General features: G+C 42.1%; 1 protein-coding gene across 1 annotated transcript in view; it reads left to right on the forward strand.

Annotated features, from left to right (window-relative positions):
* Window positions 1-7,047: 7,047 nt before the first annotated feature.
* LOC112258109 (serine/threonine-protein kinase 10-like) overlaps window positions 7,048-24,615 on the forward strand; it is a 42,994-nt gene continuing 25,426 nt past the window's right edge. Inside the window, exons 1-2 of the mRNA XM_042327057.1 lie at window positions 7,048-7,497; window positions 18,488-18,652. Coding sequence (XP_042182991.1) covers window positions 7,339-7,497; window positions 18,488-18,652 — 324 coding nt within the window. The 5' untranslated portion in view covers window positions 7,048-7,338. The remainder of the gene's footprint in view (window positions 7,498-18,487; window positions 18,653-24,615) is intronic.

Below are 24,615 nucleotides of genomic sequence, written 5' to 3' on the forward strand. Positions count from 1 at the left end.
CATCATCAAGTTTGCTGACGACACAACGGTGGTAGGACTGATCACCAATATCGATGAGGCAGACTATAGGGAGGAGGTCAGAGACCTGGCAAAGTTCTACAACTGCACCATTGAGAGCATCTTGACTGGCTGCATCATAGCTTGGTACAGCAACTGCAAGGCACCCGGCCGCAAGGCGCTACAAAGGGTGGTGAGTACGGCCCAGTACATCACTGGGGCTGAGCTCCCTGCCATCCAGGACCTCTATACCAGGCGGTGTCAGAGGAAGGTTCAAAACTATTTAAAAGACTCCAACCTCACATGCCATAGACTCTTCTCTGTGCAACTGTACGGCAGGTGGTACCAGTGCACCAAGTCTAGAACCAACAGGACACTGAACAGCTTCTACCCCAAGCCATAAGATTGCTAAACAAGGCTGCTAAATAGCTAATCAAATGGCTACCCAGACTACCTTCATTGACCCTTTTTTGAACTAACTCTCTAGCACTGACTCTGCACACACACTGGACTTTACCCACACTCTCACACATACTTATACTGACCTTCCAACACACACAAACACATACACTACATACGCTCACACACACACATAGCATGCGCACACATGCCTATTGATGCCACATACACACACACTCAAACACAGTAGAGGTGCGTGGGTAAAATCTCTGGGGAAGCCAAGCCAGGAAAAGTAAAGCCATGTTACAACCTGCTGTATGTGTTGTGATAATTGCGTTGTTTGCTCTATAACCTGTTAGTTCATATGCCTTGAGACCATGATATATATAGGCCTAAGACCGAGACAATGAGAAGACACAGTGGCAGAAAAAATTCAACCACACATTTGTTTCATCACAAAACCAGAGAGCACAAAGCATATTGCACGTAACAAACAGTTACATGAGCTACAGCATGGTCAAGCAAGTTAATGTTTCCAACATTTTCAGACGACTAAATAACTATGGATTTAGAACCACAGAGTTACCGCAAGTCACAAAGAAAACAGGAGCTGCCTCCACTACTCTAGCAACATTTCAACTTCAAAATTTCAGATTTCAAAAATCAAATCACCTATGCTTATTCTAATACAGTGATAACTAAAATATACCAAAAACAATTGAGTCCAATCACTGTAAGCTAAATATGATGTGGCTGTCCATGGTTTAGATTTCTGTGTGTGTGTGTGTGTGTGTGTGTGTGTGTGTGTGTGTGTGTGTGTGTGTGTGTGTGTGTGTGTGTGTGTGTGTGTGTGTGTGTGTGTGTGTGTGCGTGCGTGTGTTTGTGTAAGTACAAAAACAGGTTGACTCACCCTCCCTAGGGAAACACAAATGACATCCTTGTCTCTTTCATATTGATGAAAGGGTCTAGGACTCTGTCATACAGTACACACTTTTATTTTTTTGTTGTCCTAGACCTAGGCTACCTGACTAAAATGGTTTCTTGCTAGCCTAACTTCCATTCATGGGCAACGCTAGCTAGTTAACATTAGCCTTCTACATTTAGCTACATATTGAATTTCCATCCTCTCAGGCCAGGGGCACAATGTATGAATTTAGGTTTGGATCAGAATCACTGTTATAATCACTGGCCATTATAGAGAATTAAGTAAAACTACAAGTCCAAATCCCTTGCTCCGTCCATGGATAATTTAGGAAAGGACCAACTTTAGCTAGCTAGCTAGCTAGCCACCGAAGGACAACAACACAACAAGATGCAACAATTCAAGTTGTTTCTGTCAATTAAGTATTGTTCTTGATGTGATGTGATTGGAGTGAAGCCAAATCCAAACTGGCTTCCCTTGACACTTTTTTTTTGGTGCGCCAGGACCATTCACAGTTGAGCTCACTCAGTTTAGCTCAATGCTGATTGGCTATTATTTAATTAAAAAAATTATCAAGGGAGGCCAAATGCTCGCTGGCTTCCCTTGCATTCAATTTTACAGGCAGCAACAATGTCATACTCTTTTTGACCAGACAGCATCAGATAGATGGCCTACACATACAGAGATAGAGAAGTGCTGTTTCACTCACCCGGATGCTTTCTCTGTTGAGATACAGAAAATATACAAAAGTATGTGGACACCCATTCAAATTATTGGATTTGGCTAGTTCAGCCACACCCGTTGCTGGCAGGTGTATAAAATCGAGCAGCTATGCAATCTCCATAGACAAACATTGGCAGAAGTATGGCCATACTGAAGAGCTTCGTGACTTTCAATGTGGCACCGTCATAGGATGCCACCTTTCCAACAAGTCAGTTCATAAATATTCCTGCCCTGCTAGTGCGGCTTGGCAGGGTCCTGTTTCGTAGGACGCATGGCTTTCGACCTTCGCCTCCCCCGAGTCCGTACGGGAGTGGCCGATGGGTCAATACTCTACCAATTGGATGTCACGAAATTGGGGCGAAAAAGGGGTGAAAAGTCAAAAATACAATTCTACCCTGCTAGAGCTGCCCTGGTCATCTGTTAGTGGTGTTATGGTGAATCGGAAACGTCTAGGAGCCACAACCGCTCAGCTGAGAAGTGATAGGCCACACAAGCTCACAGAACGGGACTGCCAAGTGCTGAAGCTCTTAGTTCGTAAAAACCGTATGTCCTCGGTTGCAACACTCACTACCAAGTTCCAAACTCATGAACTGTTCATTGGGAGCTTCATGAAATGGGTTACCATGGCCGAGCAGCCGCACACAATCCTAAAATCACCATGTGCAATGCCATGCGGCTGCTGGATTGGTGTAAAGCACTCCGCCATTGGACTCTGGAGCAGAGGAGGAAAATTATGAAACACAGAGAGACAAAAGTTACATTATTTGATGTATTTTTTCTTTTGGTACATTGTTTGGGGAAGCCTGGCTTCCATTGGCATCTATGAACACAGGCCAGTGCTCACACACACACACACACACACACACACACACACACACACACACACACACACACACACACACACACACACACACACACACACACACACACACACACACACACACACACACACACACACAGCTTTCACACTCACCACTTACGCTTCTGCTACTGCTCCACATACACTGCTGCTACAACTCAGTCTATTATCTATCCTGTTGCCTAGTCACTTTACCCCTACCTACAGTATATGCACATAGCTACCTCAATTACCTCATACTCCTGCACATTGACTCATTACTGGTACTCCCTGTATATAGCCATGCATTTGTACTTGTTATTGTTATTTATTTGTCATTCACTGTAACTATTTCAATTTTAAAATATATATATATTTGTATCTTTAACTCTGCGTTGTTGAAAAAAGATATGTAAGTAAGCATTCCACTGTTATTCTACACCTGTAGTTTACAAAGCACATAAGAAATATAGTTTGATTTGATCTGATCTGCGAAAGCCTGGGTTTGAGTGGTAGCCTATTTGCACTTTTTTGATACTTCATGGCCTGCAATTATTTTAATAAAACGTCCTTATATTATACACTGTATGATCCATCTTCCATCGATCCAGATGTGATATGACTTCCCGAAAGTTCTGTGAGAAATATAAAATAGCCTTGTGAATTATAATGTAAAAACGACATAACTGTAGATAATGGTAGATGACAGCAACAGGCTCCACAAAAATACGTGTACTATGATTATTTGCCACCTAGAGGTGCTTGTGAGCTATAGAGTGCACCAAAATATATCCTTGTAACCTCTATTTTATATTGCATTATGCAAAGCAATAATTATGAAACAGCTATGTATTTTGTACCTTACTGTAGACTGAGAATCCAATTTTGGGTACCGTTTCGGCAAAAGCCGAGGTTATACAAAATTCCGAAATAACCCCTTTCTGTAGGCCTACATACTTTCCCCCATTGCTTTTCCCTTAAACTTCTGAAAACATATTTGAATAAGACTATATGTCCATGATAGAAAACTGTGCTGTACCTGTTTTGTTGTGCCCTATCTGGCCTGCTAATGACGGGTGTTTGTTGCTTTCAATACCTGTCAGTGGCCACATGGAAGGGGGTGGCATAGGCAAGTGGTACCCCAACTTTTTTGGTTACTGTACCACCAACTGAATTTTGCTCTGGCCAGTTGACCCCTGAAGTCCTAGTACCCCTAGTTGGGAACCACTGGCCTAGGCAACTTAAAGTAACTGTCCAGTGAAAATCTCTCTTTTAGAAGTTAATATTCTGTTAATTCATACCAGTGACAACCTGTCAGTCAGGTCTGCCCCACCTGTGTTGAGCCCCACATGTTTAACGCCCCAAAACAAATGTTTGTGGGGGTTGCCTGTTTTGCATGTTAGTTTTGCATTAATACATGTCACATATCATTGAGTTAATAAAGCCTTCACACAAACATGGTCTCTTTTTTGCTTTCTTGAGTAAGGCAGCTCCAAAATGCAGGTGTCTCAGCCTAGCTCTGTGCTTTCTGTGGTGGTAGTGGGGCAGCCAGTGGAAAATATGGAACGTAGGGGTTAGTAATGTTCTCTAGTTGCACCATAATTGGCTCAGTGTTTTGTAACTCATGGGGACACTATGTCACTGCCATATCTAAGGGTAGAGCTAAAAAATTCAAGCCCCTTGGATGCTGCCATATATTTACATTAGAAGTGCCCATCCAAGAAGGCTCAGGGTCATTGGCAACAGATAGATGATTTAAAATCACCTTCTATCTACAGTAGCTTTGATTGGACTGATCATGTCAACATCATACTTTGAAAATCTTAGCTAGCAGTCATCATCATGAAAGTCATCAATCTGCTGGCAAACCTATTTAATCCTTGTCATATGAAGAGAAATACTGAAGAGAAATTATAGATAAAACGTATCGGTGCTCATCGGCCATTGGACATAAACATTACACAACAAGTTGTAAAATTCAACAATGAGTGGTTTGGAAGGAATCAGTGGCTAACTGCAAGCATAGCAAAGCAATCACTAGCCTGCTATTCAGTGGAATGGGTGTGTGGTCCCAATTCTCAGATCAAGGATCTCTTTTCCAAGCATAATAAACATTCAATAAACATTCAAAACTGGCCATATTGTAAATCCAGCATAATTTCTGCTGCGCTCAAAACAACTGTTAACTCAGAACTGGGAAATATGACTTCAGTGAGTTCAAGACAACTGGGAAAATATGTTTTGAACGGTCATCCAACTCAGAATTGTAAGTCGGGAACTCGGGCCTCTTTCTAGAGCTACAACCTGAAGATCACTGACGTAATCATGATTCGGTTTTTGATATTTTTTTTTTTAGTTTCCAGTTGTCTTGAAAACACCATATATCCCGATGACAAAGTTTGATGACAAAGTTTGATGGCAACATTTTCCCACAAAGGACTGTCGCGCCACCTTCCTGTTCAAGTTTCAAGTGAGCACAGCACAACAAGGTCCAAAAATGTATTGTATGCTGCTGCCTAAATGATGTAATATGCCAAGGAGACATGTACACTGTAGCTAAGAAAGTAATACTAAGTGTATGTTATGTAGTAAGCTGTTAGTAGGCCATGTGTCTCACTCTAGTAATGTGTTCTATTTTCCCCTCTTAATTTTGCCTACTGTTCTTACTTGATGGTGCACATGTAGCCTATAACATGTTTTAGAGAAATGTAATCATTGAATATTGTAAGAGCTTTCATTGTCTGCTTATATGCCCCCTTTATTTATCCTATGGTTCTGACTTGGTGTACAGGGAGAACACTGTAAGAACAGCTCATGTTCTGAATTCTGTTGCTGTACATTTCAAAAGTGCTCAACAAATAGTTATATTGACTACGTCCGTCCTAGCTCACTCATTAATGTCTTAATCAAAATTACGGATTGCCTCTTATCCACTTGTTGTCCCCTTATGCCATAGTTTGTACATCTCAATTGTCAGTAGAAACCACATTTGTTAAAGCAAGTCAGCCATATCAGCCATGTTTTTTTAAAGGCAGTAAATGAGGCTGAATTAAATGTTTCGCTGCCAGACAAAGCTCTGCTGATAGCCAGGTGTAGCAGTGGTTAGGTGTTGGGACTGCTGTTGGGACAGCTTTATGTAGGCCCTAACAGTTTGTGGGCACCGTTTGTCACTGTTATAGTGCAATTAATGTATTATTTAGTGTTGTATAGTGTAGTGGCTTTGCTGGCATTCATCCCCCCAAAATGTTTTTTGTTTGCCAATCCAATATTTACATGCTACAATCGCTACTGACTCATACCCAAATAATGTTGTTGACTCCAGTGGTGGTTGCTGAGGGGAGGATGGTTCATAATAATGGCTGGAACTGAGCTGGAAACCATGGAAACCATGTGTTTGATGTATTTGATAGCATTCCACGCATTCAGCTCTAGCCATTAGCACAAGCCTGCCCTCCCCAATTAAAGTGCACCAAGCTCCTGTGGTAGACTTATCCTATACTCATATTTGAGGCCAAAGCATAAATTGGAGATAAAACACTTCAAAACCCCCACCTATTTCAAACGGACTGTTTCATAAATGCTTTATATTTCCTCATAGAGAATGATATCATCCTCTCAATGAGCATGAGCTGACCAATCAGCGGACTTTTCACGTGAATATTTTTAATGTCCTGCATACAGGACACCATACTGTTGTTGTGGTATGCCAACACCTTTCTAAAACATAAGAGCTGCTTTTTAATATAGGTGTCATTGCCCAAAATGATAAGAAAGGCTATTTCACTTATATTGTAATTAATTATAGGTCATATTTCATAAAAATCTGGAAACACTTGACAGATATTTTAAAAACGACATGCACATCTAAACTGGGAAGTGAAATTATTTTAACTACATATCTTGCGTAAAGATGACGGACCTGCGCACAGAAAACGACATTTCCATGACACTGTGGGAGCGTTGGGGAGCTATAGGCCTGTGCTACGTTAAATATTAGTATGAACTAGGAAATTCGTAGATTTCCGACTTTATAACTGTTTGAACGCGGCACTTGTTTAACTACAATATTTTTAGCAAGTCGGACTTTTCCGAGTTTTCTAGTTCCGATTAGCATTTGAACATGGCAATAAGGTGGGGCTTCTGTCTTTTTACTCCGAAGCAACAAGTTATTCTCCATAACTTGTTACTATGTTGCAGCAGGTGGTCATTGTGTGCAGTGGACAAGTCATGTGAATGGAAATATTACGTTTATATATTTTTTTATGACAACGCGTGATTAAATATTTTAGAACGTGTTTTGACGGCTTATTTTCTTACTTGAAAGGTGTGTGATTATAAATCCAGGTAGTTTTCCCCCGAATACTTTTTTATTCTAACAAGAGTGAAACTCAGAATAGTTGCTGTGTCTTGAGAAACGTGGCTTTTATGAACAGCTTTTATTGCATTTTTGCGGCGAACCATGGCTTTTGCTAAATTCAGCAAAATACTTCGCCTGTCTAATTTTGACATAAAAAAGAAGGCAAAACAATATGAACACGTTCATCGAGACATCAATCCTAATGACCAATGGGAAATTATCGGAGAGTTGGGTGACGGGGCTTTTGGAAAAGTTTACAAGGTAAGCAATATGGGTTTCAACATACTTTTGGTCATGTGGTGAGTGTGGACACCTGCTCGTCAAACATCTCATTCCAAAACCATGGCATTAATATGGAGTTGTTTTCCCCATTGCTGCTATAACAGCCGCCACCCTTTTGGGAAGGCTTTCCAGTAGTTAGATATCGCAACATTGCTGTAGGGACTTGCTTCCATTCAGGCACAAGAGCGTGAGTGAGGTCCGGCACAGATGTTGGGCGATTGGGCCTGGCTCGCTGTCAGTGTTCCAAATCATCCTAAAGGTGTATTCGATGGAGTTGAGGTCAGGGCTCTCTGTGTAGGACAGTCCAGTTCTAACACGCCGATCTCAAACTATTTCTTTATGAACCTTGCTTTGTGCACAGTGGCGTTGTCATGCCGTCAGCATGCCTGATTCAATCTTTTATAACGTGTTTTGATGGTTTATTTCCTTACTTGAAAAGTGGGATTTAATCCAGGTAGTTTTTTTTCCCCCGAATTCTTTTTTTATTCTAACAGGAGTGAAATCAATATTTGCTGTGTCTTGAAACTTTTAGTTGTCTAGTGTTTCCAGCACAAGTTTCACCTTTGTAATGATCATGCTGTTTATCATCAGCTTCTTGATATGCCACACCTGTCACGTGGATGGATTATCTTGGCAAAGGGAGAACAAGAATGGAAACAAATTTGTGTACAATTTTGGGAGAAATAATATTTTTGTGTTTATGGAACATTTCTGTGATTTGTTTTTATCTCGGCTCACGAAACCAACACTTTACATGTTTTATATTTGTTCTATGAAGGTACAAGTCAAACGTTTGGACACCTACTCATTCTAGGGTTATTCTTTATTTTTTACTATTTTCTACATATTATAATAGTGAAGACACAATGAAATTACACATGGAATCATGTAGTAACCAAAAGTGTTAAACAAATCAAAATATATTTCATTTGCGATTCTTTAAAGTAACCGCCCTTCGCCTTCATGACCACTTTGCACATTCTTGGCATTCTCTCAACCAGCTTCATGAGGTAGTCACCTGGAATGCAATTCATTTAACAGGTGTGCCTTGTTCAAAGTTCATTTGTGACAAGGTAGAGGTGGTATACAGAAGATGGTCTTTTAGCAAATATGGCTAAGTCCATATTATGGCAAGAAATGACTGTCCGTTACTTCAAGACATGAAGTGCAGTCGCAAAAGGCATCAAGTGGTATGATGAAACTGGCTCTCATGAGGACTGCCACAGGAAAGGAAGACTCAGAATTACCTCTGCTGCAGAGGATAAGTTCATTAGAGTTACCAGCATTAGAAATTGCCAATTAAAAGCACTTCAAATTGCACGTCACAGAGTTCAAGTAACAGACACATCTCAACATCAACTGTTCAGAGGAGACTGTGTGAATCAGGCCTTCATGGTTGAATTGCTGCAAAGAAACCACTACTAAAGGGCACCAATAAGAAGACTTGCTTGGGCTAAGAAACACAAGCAGTGGAAATCTGTCCTTTGGTCTGATGTGTCCAAATTGGAGATTATTGATTCCAATTGCTGTGCCTTGGTGAGACGCAGAGTAGGTGAACAGAAGATTTCCACATGTGTGGTTCCCACTGTGAAGCATGGAGGTTTGTGGGTGCTTTGCTGGTGACATTGTCAATGATTTTAGAATTCAAGGCACACTTAACCAGCATGGCTACCACTGCATTCTGCAGCAATTTGCCATCCCATCAGGTTTGCGCTTAGTGAGACTATAATTTGCTTTTCAACAGGACAATGACCCAACACACCTCTAGGCTGTGTAAGGGCTATTTGACCAAGAAGGAGAGTGATGGAGTGCTGCATCAGATGTCATGGCCTTGAACATCTTGGAAGGTGCTTTTGTACCGATTGTGAACTTTGTGAGAGATTGCATCCTTTTGAAGGGCAGCACACTGATTTCATGCCCAATACAGACGGATCAACTCCTGTAGAGCTGTTGTACTAACTGGGCTCCATTTGGACCTCCCCAGGAGACTTCACTATTACCCTCCACTGTTTGCTTCATCCAAACCCAGCTGTAGTTTGGGTTATGGGTTTATATTTAATCTGTGTCTTTTAGTCCTCACATTTTCCTGCCATGTCGCAATGTATCTGCTCGTGCCCAGTGTAGTACAGTGGGTGCCTTTGACTTAGGGGGCCAGTGGAAGAAGTGAGGCCCGACCAGAGTACAGTGCCCCCACTCATACCTTGTGAACAGGCATGTGAGAACACCATGTGGGATTTCACTGACGACACTGAAAGGAAAAATAACATGGAGCCACCCTAATAGAAATAAAGGATGCCTTCAGTTACCCCTACCACCAAAATACACCACCTTATGCTGCATGTAGGGCAATTTTAACAGTGGCTATTGACTAAGCAGTTTTCTGTCCAGGGGATACTTTAAAATCTCTTCATGTCTCATACACTTTAGGACTCAGAATAGAATTTAGGATACTAGAAGATATCTTTGGAATGTCAACTTACAATGGAAATGACACTTTTCAATAAAAACTGAAACATGTGGCAATACTGTCTCTACACTCTTCCCCTTGGCTAAATGTGTTTTCCAGTCCCCAGAAGTCTGGCTGTCCTGGAGTGCTTGCGGAGGAGTCAGTGCTCCTCACCTGGAGCAGTCAGGGTCAGGAGGAAAGCTATGGGCCGGAGGGGTGATGGAAACATCCTATGTGGCCCTCGGGCTACTGACTAATCCGTCTGTGGGATGGGGTCTCGGGGCTCCATTCCACAGCCTGTCCAGACTAGCCTTCAACCCAAATGGTAACCTATTCCCTTTATAGGTCACTACTTTGGACCAGAGCCCATCAAAAGTAGTGCACGATATAGGGAATAGGTTACCATTTGGGACATATCAAGGGAGTTCAGGAAGCCACCAGATGACTCCCATAACTACAAGTCAATTGTACCAGTATCGAGGACACTTCTGTTCACTGCTCCAGGGCCGGCAAGATCTAGTTCAAATGTTGGCTATAACAACTCCTTTTAGAACACCTGTGAAACAAATCAACTCATTGAGTCATCTGTTTGCTTGGTCATTGCTGGTCACATGCTTCCTTTTTGATTCCAGTAATGTCTGGGAGAGTGTCGGTGTCAGTCTGGCTGGCCTCATGATCTGGGTTGGCTGTACGCATCCGGGTGAACAACAGGGCTTTGTTGATATTCTCTCATGTTGTCATGGGGGTATCACGGTTAGGTATCACTCTCAGGTTAATGTGCCCCATTGGCCTGTCACTGTCACCAGATGGTAAGGAGGACCTAGTAGTCAGTGTCACGCAGCAGTAGTTAACTTAAAGCTGCTCTTTGAACAGTATACAGGTATCTGTATCTAGTCTGATGAACTAACCAGGAGGAGGGAGGCCTCGTGCGTTTTAAGAATGATAGTCGTGTGCATCAACTTGTTCACTTCTGAGACCAAAGATATCCCAGGGTTACAGGTAGTCATGACGAGAGCAGAGTTGCGTAAATCTCCCCCACATGACGGCTATTGCTGAGATGGGAGAATGTCTCACTTCCTGCTGATCCCTGTGTCACAGCATGTTGTGTTTGCTGGTATGGCCGAAGCACAAGTGCCGATCGGTCCCTTTGACTTATTAATGGGACACGTGCTGCTGAGCAGGCTCCCTGGCAGCTGCTGCCTTGTACTGTGAGTTGCATTAGTTAGCGTAGCATTACCCGACGGCGCCATCCCAAATGGTACCCTTTTCCCTATATAATGCACTACTTTGGACCAGAAAGTAGTGCACTATGTAGGGTATAGGGTGCTATTTGGGACCGAGATCAAGGGTTTTCCTGTAATACAGGAGGCCTGCATGGTGAAAGCACATGTTTGTGCTCCAGGGCTGGTAATCTGTGGGGCCCAGCTGTGACCGGCCTGATAAGGATTCTCCTGTAGAGGCTTGTCCCCCATGACTCCCCAGCCCCCTGTCGGTATGTGGCAGGTTGCCTCAGTGGTGACTGTCTTGAGATGGAGTGTGGGCGAGGGAGGGATGTTTTGTGAGGCTGAGAAAATCATGAGTTAACAAGTCATAACTGGTTTTGGAATACATTGAAGCTAGCTTAAATCTGATTCGGAGCCTACTGTTAAAGCACAATACATGATCTAACAGCAGTGCTTTGAAAAGTAATCGAACGTATGCCTTTTTTGTGTAGTCTATCAAAGCACCATGTTTCACGTTTTTATCAAGATGGGTGACATTTTCTACACGAGTGACTGGTACTGTACTATGTTTTATCCAGTCAAACATCAGCAAAATGTACTCAACAGCTCCATGTTCAGAGCCCATCTTAAGAGATTTGCTGTGGTGAGTTCTTCACTGGGGTTTTGAGCCTGAAACCTTTCATAATACCTCGCAGCGAAACTACCACATCCTGAAAGACGGCAGCACCGTACCTCTCTGGGTTCAAAGTTTGAACTTCCCTGCTGCGTCCCCCGGCCATGTTGAACAACTCTCTGTAAATAAAGATACAGTAAGAGTTTAACCCTGTGTGTAATCCTCAGCCTATTTTTATTTAACTACGCAAGTCAGTTAAGAACAAATTCTTATTTACAATGACTGCATACCGGGGAACAGTTCAGGGGCAGAACGACAGATTTTTACCTTGTCAGCTCTGGGATTCTATCCAGCAACCTTTCGCTTACTGGTCCAACGCTCTAAATACTAGGCTACCTACCGCCCCAAAAATGTAAGACGAGAAATAAAATGTTCCCAGTGGAAAGGCAGGTAGCCTAAATAACAGCACATCAGTGTCTACATACACAGCCAGCAGTGAAAGCTCATGGAAGATTCCTGGAAGACGCTAATGATTATCTCCTCTAAAGCCAAAGCTTATTTGCAGAGGGCTTAGTGTACACTAACCAATCCCCTAGCTCCGTCTTCCTGCCTGCCATGTCTGTCTGCCCAGGGACTGATTTTGAGCTGTATGACCATTTGTGATCTCCCCTGACCTGTCCTCCTGACCTCTGGGGACTAGAGCCAAGCATCCTGTGGAGACAAGAGACACATTTGGCATTAGTTCAAGAAGAAGATTGAGAGGAAGCGCATATCGTATGCCACAGATTGCATCTGGACGTGACATCTGTGTTTCTCACAAATGCCCTCCTATTCCCTATATACTGTCTGTAATATTATGTTCATCTTCTATATTCTGTTTACCTTGGCATCATTTACCAAATTAAATTCCCTCTATGTACACTACCGTTCAAAAGTTTGGGGTCACTTAGAAATGTCCTTGTTTTTGAAAGAATCACTTTTTTCCGTTTTAAAATAACATCAAATCGATCAGAAATACAGTGTAGACATTGTTAATGTTGTAAATGACTGTTCTAGCTGGAAATTGCAGATTCTTTTGGGGGGGAATATCTACTATCATTTTAAAAGGCTAATTGTTCATTAGAAAACCTTTTTGCAATTATGTTAGCACAGCTGAAAACTGTTGTACTGACTAAATAAGCAATGCAACTGGCCTTTTAGACTAGTTGAGTATCTGGAGCATCAGCATTTGTAGGTTCAACTACAGGCTCAAAATGGTCAAACAAATCTTTCTTCTGAAACTCGTCAGTCTATTCTTGTTCTGATAAATAAAGGATATTCCATGCGAGAAATTGCCAAGAAACTGAAGATCTCGTACAACACTGCGTACTACGCCCTTCACAGAACAGCGCAAACTGGCCCTAACCAGAATAGAAGGAGGAGTGGGAGGCCCCGGTGCACAACTGAGCAAGAGGTCAAGTACATTAGTGTCTAGTTTGAGAAACAGACGCCTCACAAGTCCTCAACTGGCAGCTTCAGTAAATAGTACCTGCAAAACACCGGTTTCAATGTCAACAGTGAAAAGGCAACTCCGGGATGCTGGCCTTTTAGGCAGAGTTGCAAAGAAAAAGCCATATCTCGGACTGGCCAATATAAATGAAAGATTAAGATGGGCAAAATAACAGACACTGGACTGAGGAAGCCAGCATCCCAGAGTTGCCTCTTCACTGTTGACATTGAGACTGGTGTTTTGCGAGTACTATTTAATGAAGCTGCCAGTTGAGGACTTGTGAGGCATCTGTTTCTCAAACTAGACACACTAATGTACTTGTCCTCTCATGATCAATTATCCTTTTAAAATGATTAGCTAACCATGTGCCATTGAAACACAGGAGTGATGGTTGCTGATAATGGGCCTATGTAGATATTCCATAAAAATATGCCATTTACAGCTACAATAGTCATTTACAACATTAACAATGTCTACACTGTATTTCTGATTGTTTTTTTTTTATGTGCTTTTCTTTCAAAAACAAGGGCATTTCTAAGTAACCCCAAACTTTTGAATGGTAGTATAAATGTAGTTGGTGAATAAAGGTGATTCTGATTGCAATACTTTTGAACAGATCCCTATGGGCCCTGGTCAAAAGTAGTGCACTATAGAGGGTATAGATGCATTCTCTGTGCAGCAGCAACGTAACAGTAGCTTTTAACACTAATAAATAACTAGTTATCATTAGTATTAGTGTGTTCTTTATGTTCAATGGGACATATGCCTTTTGATCGTTATCACGTTCTATGTGCTTTTGGAGAACTCTGGCATACTTCATGCAGAAGCCTAGTCCTACTCTGATAAATAGAATGGGATGATAGCCACTTGTATTGAGAGAGGCTTTATTCTCAAGCGACTGACAGTTAACACCTACATTAGCTAGACCTGATATGCAAGTCATTCAGTAATCTAACACACAGCCCTAGTGCCCCCAGCCCAAAGCTGCTGTCTTTTTTTTCTTTTCTTCATTTTTGTCATAATGTTTAAGTCATCTGTAGGCTGAGGTCAAGATTTACTCGGCAGCCTAATGTTAACAATAATTCTAGACATCTTAACGGCAGGGCTAAGGTTAAGCACATACATTATCTTGAGACGGGTTGGGATCTGTGTCCTGTCAGGGTGCGTGGCACTGTGTGTGCGCTGGCAGAGTGCATACTACAGTGTACCAGCAGACAGGCCCACGCCTCAGCACACCGCCCCATGCTTACTGTATGCTGATATCTGACACTATTGATTCAGCCTGGAGGTAATTGGCCCCAGGAGGCTGTGCCAGCAGCAGAGTGCAGAGACTCACCACCCAGTGTGTCTGCTCCTCTCCTCTCACAGCCAGGTGTAGTAATCCGCACAGTCACTCCTCCAACTGGATCTCAGGCTTTCCCTGGCTTTATTTATGACCTCTATGTTCTATTTGAACAGATTATCTCCTTAAGTGTTTTAGCAGGATGATTTACTTTGGGGTGGGGTGGGAGGGGGCAGCAGTGTGTGTGCTCACAGCCATTTACCCAAAAGGCAGGAAACAATGGCTGATCCCTCGTTTAACTTCTTCAACCTCTGCCACTTCGTGGAGCATTGGTGTTGTTTTTTTGCAGGGAGAGGATGATAGACTTTTCTCATGGAGTGTCACAGACATACAGGCAGGTGGGCTAGCAGAGGAGAGGGGCCAGTGTCAATCAGTTATTGACATCCATGGAAACGTTAGGCAAAACAAACCACTGATCAGTTGTTTTGTTCCCCAGTATAATGATTGAGTTAGGGAGCTCAGCTTTGGACTTCTTCGCTACGATAATGGGAGGGAGACTCGGTGGTGTGAGCCTGTTTTGCAGCCGTTTCCCGCTTCTTTTTTCTGTTAGTATAATTAGGTTAGTGTGATTTACACAGCTCTATCCTCAACCAGCACCTCTCCTCTCCCTGCATCTTCCCTCCTCCAGTGGAGAGTCTCCAGGGCCTTGATGCCTTCCAGGAAGTCAGTGCTCCCTTGTGAGGCACAATGAGAGGGGGAGGATGGAGATCTTGACTGTGAAGGCTTGTAAAGTGGGACTGGTAACATTAATGTGGCGCCCTGTTACCTCCGATGGTGGTTTTGAAATGCAAATGCTCAGCGATTTAATTGTCAGATACACTAGCATGTCTCTCTCTCTGGTCATACACCATATGCAAATATTAGGTTAGGTTTCCTGACCTTGTTACCTCACCAGGAAAAACATGTTTAAAAAAATCCCTGGACTTATTCCAGGTGAGATCATGTGTTCAGGAAACCTCAGGTCAGTAACTATGGTAGGCTAGTAACTTGATGCCTAACTGCAGTGTTTACCCATATGTTTTCCCACAGCCCCCTCAGGTATTGGACCCCACCAGGCTGTTCAGTCTGCAGCCTCACATCTCAAGGTCATTGGGAGGAGCTAAAGCCACACACACAAAACCAAACTAATCTGGTGGGGGGTGGCACAATTTTATAACCCTTAAAAATCCTATTTTCCCTTTACCCTATGACCTTATTAACTCTAACCCTAAACCAAATTGGAATCCTAATGCTAGTTCTACCTTAATCCCAATCCCCTAGAAATACAGCTTTTGACAATGAAAATGCCAGTCTCAACAGTGAAGAGGCGACTCCAGGATGCTGACCTTCTAGGCAGAGTTCCTCTATCTAGTGTCAGTTCTTTTGCTCATCTTAATCTTTTCTTTTTATTGGCCAGTCTGAGATATGTCTTTTTCTTTGCAACTCTGCCTAGAAGGCCAGCATCCCGGAGTTGCCTCTTCACTGTTGAGACTGGTGTTTTTTGGGTACTATTTAATGAAGCTGCCAGTTGAAGACTTGCAAGGCATCTGTTGTACTTGTCATTTTGCTCAGTTGTGCACCGGGGCCTCCAATTCCTTCCTATTCTGGTTAGAGGCAGTTTGCGATGTTCTGCGAAGGGAGTAGTACACAGCGCTGTACGAGATCTTCAGTTTCTTGGCAATTTCTCGCATGGAAAAGCCTTAATTTCTCAGAACAAGAATAGACTGACGAGTTTCAGAAGAAAGTGCTTTGTTTCTGGGCATTTTGAGCTTGTAATCGAACCCACAAATGCTGATGCTCCAGATACTCAACTAGCCTGTAGAAGGCCAGTTTTATTGCTTATTTAATCAGAACGGCAGTTTTCAGCTGTGCTAACATTGCTAGCTACTTTGTCTTGGGATATAAACATTGAGTTATATTTTACTTGAAATACATAATGTCCTCTACAATTAATCCACACACAAAACAGTCAACCAAATCGTTTCTAGTCATCTCTCCTCCTTCCAGGCTTTTTCTTCTCTTGACTTTATAATGTGGTTGGCAACTTTCATAAATTAGGTGCATTACCGCCACCAACCTCCATTCGTCTTTCAGTCACCCACGTGGGTATAACCAATGAGGAGATGGAACGTGGGTTCCTGCTTCTATAAACCAATGAGGAGATGTGAGAGGCAGGACTTGCAGCGCGATCTGAGTCAAGTAGAACTGACTTCTGTTTCAGCCCTTGGCAACGCAGATACTTGTTGGCAGGCAGGCAATAATTGAATAACATGTATGTCTGTCTAAATTTATTCTGTTAATTGCGAGTCAGAGATAGTAGCTAGCTAATAATTTCCTGATACCAGTGATGGTGTAGGCTTAAATCAGTATGTTTGTGCAACAGTATCTTCCAAATAAGAGGAATAGGCAAAACATGAATATGTTAGCTACATGAATTAGCTAAGAGAACATTTAATCTAGCCAAAGGTTATAGGGTCCCTGAGGAAACATTGACCAACACTTTGGTTCCTACCCTGTCACAATAACGCATCCCTTGCTTTTACATTCATTGTCATGTCAAACAACACTTTATTCAAGGTGCCCATTATATTCCAACTATAGAATTAGAATAATCATTCTATCTCTATGATTACAAGAGTTCACCCAAGTGCTTTGATCTAAATCGCAAGTCAAATTGCAATATTTGCTCAATAAAATGAAACATTTTTTTGGGGGGGCCCTATGTTGTGTAGAGTTGCACAGAAAATGCACAGTTGAATACTGTTGGATTGAAAGCTATCAATCAATTAGAATGGAGAAAGCACCATTTTTGAAATCGCTTACAATTTATTTGTTGCCTCCTATCGTCAATCACTACTCAAAGTAAATGTCAAACTTTTTTTATTATTCAAAAACCATGAAATACTTCCATACCGTCAAAAAGAATTATATATTTTGGTCATATTGCCCAGCCCTACCTTTACCCCTCATTCTCAGAACTATAACTATGACACAAAAACATATACTTTCCTTCTAGTTATGCGCTCACCACTGACTCACCCTCCTGTTTTGATGCTTGTTTATCATTCTGTTGGGGACATGTACAATCTGTTTTGTGTTTAACCAATGTGTAGTGCCATTTTCAATGTGGATGGGCTGGCTGGCTACAGTGGTTCCTCCTCCGCAGCTCTTATAGGGTGTGGAGTTTCCTTTCCAGTTGTGCTTTTTAAAGTGCGGTTAAGTAACATGTTAATTAGACTCTCGTGTTTGTCAGAGAATTGACTCTCCTAGGGCTTTGATTGGGTTCTCCTTCTCATGAGAAAGTCTTGCGCGCTCTGAGAAATTCACTGAGTGGGCAGGACCAGGATATGGTTTTGAAGTCCGATCGTTACTGTCAACTGTTTCCAGTATATTAAGTGTAATAAACAAATATTTAAGAAAATTGACTGTCTCATGACGTATTCAATACCTTTTTTCAATTGTAGTCACATACATTTGTAATTCACTTCTGTGTTTTCTAAACAAGGTGGTTTTCACAAGTTTTATTTCCTTCCTAACACCCCCACTAGTTCGCCACACTGCCAGCCCCCACCTATGATGTTTCTTAGTATTAACCAATATAAAATTCACTGTCCTTGTATAGCCTGTTGAAACAGCCCCCTTGTGCAGAAATCATTTGTGTACTACCTGTGTGCTCGCCTTATGCTATTTTACCAGTGTCTCAATAGATAATAACTCCTGTTAAGAACGAATCTCAAAATTCATATATGTTATGGCAATTTGAGAAGGCCCATTGACTGAATCTAGGCTTCTGAATGGCTCTCTCCTCCATCACATGACAATCTTCTCCCCATTTTTATTTTAGTGTTATGTAAATGTTGACTCGTTTGTCTTCTAGGCCAAGAATAAGGAGACTGGAGCGCTGGCTGCAGCCAAAGTCATTGAGACGAAGACTGAGGAGGAGCTGGAGGATTACATGGTGGAGATAGATATCCTGGCCAAGTGTGACCACCGCTACATCGTCAAGCTGTTGGACGCCTTCTACCATGATGCCAAGCTCTGGGTAAGAACGTAGGGGCCAACAGTGGGCCAGAACTGGGCCGTGTGGAGTTTGTTCTGTTGTTACCCAACTCAATGGTTTAATCCCCTCCTTAACCCTCTATTACAGAATAGATTCTGGTCTGACCTGATGGTGAACCCTATAGGTTACTAGGAGGGTCAAGCTAGATCTTTCAGTGCCTCCCTTTTTGTAGGGTACACTTTATTTTAGCTTTCCCCTGCTTTCTTATTATTGAATAGACGGCATGTTTTGCATGTACTTTGTAATCAACCCATGTCTGCCAAGACAAATACAAGTGACCTTATTATGGAGCCGATAGAAATGGCAGCTCTGCTTCTAGCTCCTAAGCAACTTTGCAGTATTATTTTGTGTGTGTGTGTGCTTCTTACAATTTTAGCTCAACGTTTTATGCGCTATTCCATACAGATGGAAATAACTTTCGGATATCAGTGGCGGTAACTCACCAGCGTTCCGAATTTGCTATTTTGTTCATACCCCCCAAGTCAATTGAACTTATCCCTAAGGGCTACTCAAAGATGCCGTCGGCGGAGTGGAAGTTTATTCTGACTCAGGAGGCGTGCACACCATACATCACTACAGAGTATATTACGCGCTAATGTTCAGTCCCTGGACAATAAAGTAGACAAGTTCAGAGTGAGGATCTCCTTCCAGAGAGACATCAGGGACTGTAACATACTCTGTTTCTCAGAATCATAGCTCTCCAGATATACTGTCCCCGTCCATACAGCCAGCTGGGTTCTCAGTACATCGTGCAGATGGGAATAAAGAACTCACCGGGAAGAAGAAAGACTGAAGTGTGTGTTTTGTGATTAACTGCTCATGGTGTGATTGTGGTAACATACAGGAACTCAAGTCCTTTTGTTCACCTAACCTAGAATACCTCATAATCAAATGATGACTGCATGACCTCACGAGAGATTTGTCTTTGGTCATCGTCACAGCCGTGTATATTCCCCCTTAAACCGATACCACGACGGCCCTCAAGGAACGACACTGGACTTTGTGCAAACTGGAAACTGCATATCCTGAGGCTGCATTTATTTTAACAAGGCAAATCTGAGGAAACGCTAAGGAAGTTTTATCAACACATTGCCTGTAGTACTCTCAACCATTGTTACTCTCCCTTCTGGGATGGCTACAAGGCCCTCCTTTCGGCAAATCAGATCACATCTCCATTCTGCTCCTCTCTTCCGATAGGTGGAAACTCAAACAGGAAGTACCTGTGCTAAGATCGATTCAACGCTGGTCTGACCAATTGGAATCCATGCTTCAAGATTCTTTTGATCATGCTGACTAGGATATGTTCCAGGTTGCCTCTGAGAATAACATTGACGCGGCGATTGAGTTCATAAGGAAGTGTAAAGGGGATATTGTTCCCACTGTTATATTTTAAAACCTACCCAAACCAAAAAACGTGGATAGATGCCAGCATTCGAACACCAAACTGAAAGCGCGAACCCCTGCATTTAACCACAGCAAGGTGACAGGGAATATGGTTGAAATGCAAACAGTCCAGTTATGTCCTTCGTAATGCATTCAAACCGTCAAAACTATAGAACAGAAACAGTGGAGTCGCAATTCAGCGGCTCAGACACAAGACATATGTGGCAGGGATGCCAGACAATCACAGATTACAAAAGACACAACCAGCCATTTTGCGGACACCGATGTCTTGCTACCGGACAACCTAAACAACATATTCTCCCGCTTTGAGGATAACACAGTGCCACTGATGCGGGCCGCTCTCGTGGCCGACGTGAGTAAGACCTTGGGAGGGTTAACACGCTTAAAAGGCTGTAGGTCCAGACAGCATCCCTAGCCGCGTCCTCAGAGCATGTGCAGACCAGCTGGCTGGAGTTCAATTCAATCTCTCCCTATCCCAGTCTGCTGTCCCCACTTATTTCAAGATGTCCACCATTGTTCCTGTAACCAAGCAAGCAAAGGTAACTGAACTGACTATTGCCCGTAACACTCACTTCTGTCATCATGAAGTGCTTTAAAGAGGCTAGTTAAGGAACATATCACCTTACCTTACCTGACACCCCTAGAAGCACTGCAATTAGCCCCAATAGATCCACGGACGATGCCATCGCACTGCTCTCTGCCCTATCCCATCTGGTCGATAGTAAGAATGAATACATTGAATACATTGAATACATTGAATACAGCTCAGCCTTCAACAGCATAGTACCTTCCAAGCTCATTAAGCTTTGGGCACTGTGTCTGAATCCCGCCTTGGACATCCTGACAGGCCGCCCCCCCAGGTGGTGAAGGTAGGGAACAACACCACCACTACACTGGTCTTCAACACAGGGGGCCCCACAAGGTTGCGTGCTCAGCTCCCTCCTGTACTTCCTGTTCACCTATGACTGTGTGGCCACACGCCTCCAACTCATCCATCAAGTTTGCAGAGGACACAACAGTGGTAGGCCTGATCACCAACAATGAAGAGAGCCTACAGGGAGGATGTGAGGGCCCTGGGAGAGTGGTGCCAGGAAAATAACCTCTCATTGTTGACAAAATATCAACAAAATTAAGAAGCTGATCGTGGACTTCAGGAGACAGCAGAGGGAGCATGTCACCATCGATATCGACTGGGATTACAAGGTGGAGAAGGTGAAAAGCTTTGAGTTCCTCGGTGTATACATCACTGTCAGTCTGAAATGGTCCACCCACCCAAATCGTGTGCAGAAAAACCTTGAGGCTGAAGAAATTTGCCTTGGCCCTTAAGACCCTCACAAACTTTTAGAGGGAAATATTCGTAGGAACCTTTTTGTGACTGAAGCCGTTTTAATGGTACTATAACAGCTTACTCAATTTAATAAATATATAAACTACGTATTCTACAGATATACTAAAAATTCTATCCACATACTGTCCATAATGTTTACATCCCATCACGTGTGTATCACACAGACTCCGGACTCCGACATTGCTCATCCTAATATTATATATATCTTAATTCCATTCTTGTACTGTTAGATTTGTGTGTATTGTTAGATATCTCTGCAACAAGATATCTCTGCCAACAAGTTATTAAAACAAATAATCACTGTTTAGACTGTAGCAACACTTTATGTTATTCTGAACTCCGATTGATAGAGTTAGATTCTGACATTTTTATAATTCATGTAATTAATTTATTATCTTTGTTTGACTACCACTGCATCACTGAATGTGATCAAACTGTGACCGTTGAAACCATCACCTGGAAATGGGTGCTGTATAAACTCATCAACCGCCAAAGGCCATGTGATATAAAGTTGCTTAGTTGAAATTGTCATAGAGGGGGGAAGTAAAGATTATGTGAAGGGCTGTTTTTGCAGACCAAGGGGGGCACCACACCGGATATGGCAGGGGGTCTATTGCTCCACCTCCCATCTGTTAAAAACACAGCGACATAGCTGAATTTATTTTGTATTTTCTACAAGGCCTCTGCACAGGGACTGTCGGCTCATCTAGTATAAAGGTCAGTGTGCAAATACACGTACAGCTTTCAAATCACACATTTCCTGTGTGTCCCCTTGGTGGGGTTTCAGTTTTTTTCTCTGATCGCATTCTCAAGAACTATTCTAGAGTAAAAGCGTATAATTTAGTGTACATAGGCAGTATAACCAGACTTGAATCTGATGTTATTCAAGAAGCACAGGTTATTTACATCTCCCTTAAGAGTGAGTGGTCAGGTGCATCCCAGTATTCAAGCACTCATATACCACTTCTCACTGTTTATTTCTACTTTTGGTACTGTTAAGATTGGAGATTTACGTTTTCTGCAAAAATGGAAAGGCAAGTGGAAGGGGGAGAAGGTGAGCAACTTGTCTGTTGGCCCTGCATTACACCAAAACTGCTTATAGAAAATTGTGATAAATAACTATACCAGTTTAATATGAGGACCAAAAAAATGACAGCTGTGCCGTACAGGTTGCAAAATAGTTGGGAGGATTTTATGTGCCAATTCTATGGCACATGGTTTATGAACTGATGCCCAAAACAACGGCTGACTCAAAACGTAGTTTTTCAATTTAAATTATTATACAGAATTCTTGCAACCAATAGAATGTTTTTTTATACACTACCGGTAAAAGGTTTTAGAACACCTACTCATTCAAGGGTTTTTCTTTCTTTTGACTTTTGTCTACATTGTAGAATAACAGTGAAGATATTGAAACTATGAAATAGCACATGGAATCATGTAATAACCAAAAAAGTGTTAAAAGAAATCAAAAGATATTTGAGATTCTTCAAATAGCCCCCCTTTTGCCTTGATGACAGCTTTGCACCCTCTTGGCATTCTCTCAACCAGCTTCACCTGGAATGCTTTTCCAACAGTCTTGAAGGAGTTCCCACATACTGAGCACTTGTGTTCTGCTTTTTTTCCCATCTCAATTTGGAAAATTGAGGTCATCTGATGCAGCACTCCATCACACTCCTTCTTGGTCAAATAACCCTTACACAGCCTGGAGGTGTGTTGGGTCATTGTCCTGTTGAAAGTCAAATGATAGTTTCACTAAGTGCTACAATCCTGATGGGATGGTGTATTGCTGCAGAATGCTGTGGTAGCCATGCTGGTTAAATGTGCCTTGAATTCTAAGTAAATCACTGACAGTGTCACCAGCAAAACACCCACAAACCTCCATGCTTTACGGTGGGAAATACACATGCGGAGATCATCCGTTCATCCACTCCACGTCTCACAAAGACATGGCGGATGGAACCAAAAATCTACAATTTGGACTCATCAGACCAAAGGACAGATTTCCACTGATCTAATGTCCATTGCTCATGTTTCTTGGCCCAAGCAAGTCTCTTCTTATTGGTATCTTTATTAGTAGTGGTTTCTTTGCAGCAATTCAACCATGAAGGCCTGCTTCATGCGGTCTCCTCTGAACAGTTGATGTGTTTGTTACTTGAACTCTGAAGCATTATTTGGGCGGCAATTTCTGAGACTGGTAACTCTAATGAACTTATCCTCTGCAGCAGAGGTAATGCTGGGACTTCCTTTCCTGTGGCGGTCCTCATAAGAGGCAGTTTCATCATAGCGCTTGATGGTTTTTGCAACTGCATTTGAAGAAATGTTCAAAGTTCCTGACATTTTCCGCATTGACTGACCTTCATCTCTTTAAAGTAATGGACTGTCATTTCTCTTTGCTTATTTGAGCTGACATAGCCATAATATGGACTTAGCCCTATTTGGTAAAAAAACATTCTGTATACCACCCCTACCTTGTTACAACACAACTGATGGTCTCAAACGCATTAAGAAGGAAAGGAATTCCACGAATGAACTTTTTAAAAAGGCACACCTGTTAATTGAAATGCATTCCAGGTGACTACCTCATGAAGCTAGTTGAGAGAATGCCAAGAGTGTGCAAAGCTGTCATCAAGGCAAAGGGTGGCTATTTGAAGAATCTGAAATATAAAATATATTTTGATTCGTTTAACACTTTTGGTTACTACACATTCCATATGTGTTATATCATAGTTTGATGTCGTCACAATTATTATACAATGTAGAAAATAGTAAAAAAGAAACCCGTGAATGAACACACTCTTTGTCTCTGTGTCAAAAGTTTTAGAACACCTGCTCATTTAACGTTTTATCTTAGATCTATCTCTCTATCGATATATCTCTTATCTATATCTCACTTGTTTTGGTAATGTGCGTATGTAGGTTGTTTTTGGTCGCAGGTTCAGGAATGACTTAAGAATTGCAACATTTACCTGGAGCTAATGCCGCAAATAGCACCTGCTGGGTGATTTTGAAAAGTCAGTCAATCAATAATGCTCTTAGCAAAAGAGTTATTTTATTTACTATCTGTAGAAAAGTTTTGAACCTTTTGTGAAACATCACGGCGCAGTTGAAAAATATATAGAAATCAAAATCGGATGGTGTTCAGAGAGGGGTTGAGGGGAGCTGAAGGGTGGGACTAGAATTAACAACAAAA

This window comes from Oncorhynchus tshawytscha, linkage group LG09 (genome assembly GCF_018296145.1).
Source record: "Oncorhynchus tshawytscha isolate Ot180627B linkage group LG09, Otsh_v2.0, whole genome shotgun sequence".
In the NCBI taxonomy this organism is placed as follows: Eukaryota; Metazoa; Chordata; class Actinopteri; order Salmoniformes; family Salmonidae; genus Oncorhynchus; species Oncorhynchus tshawytscha.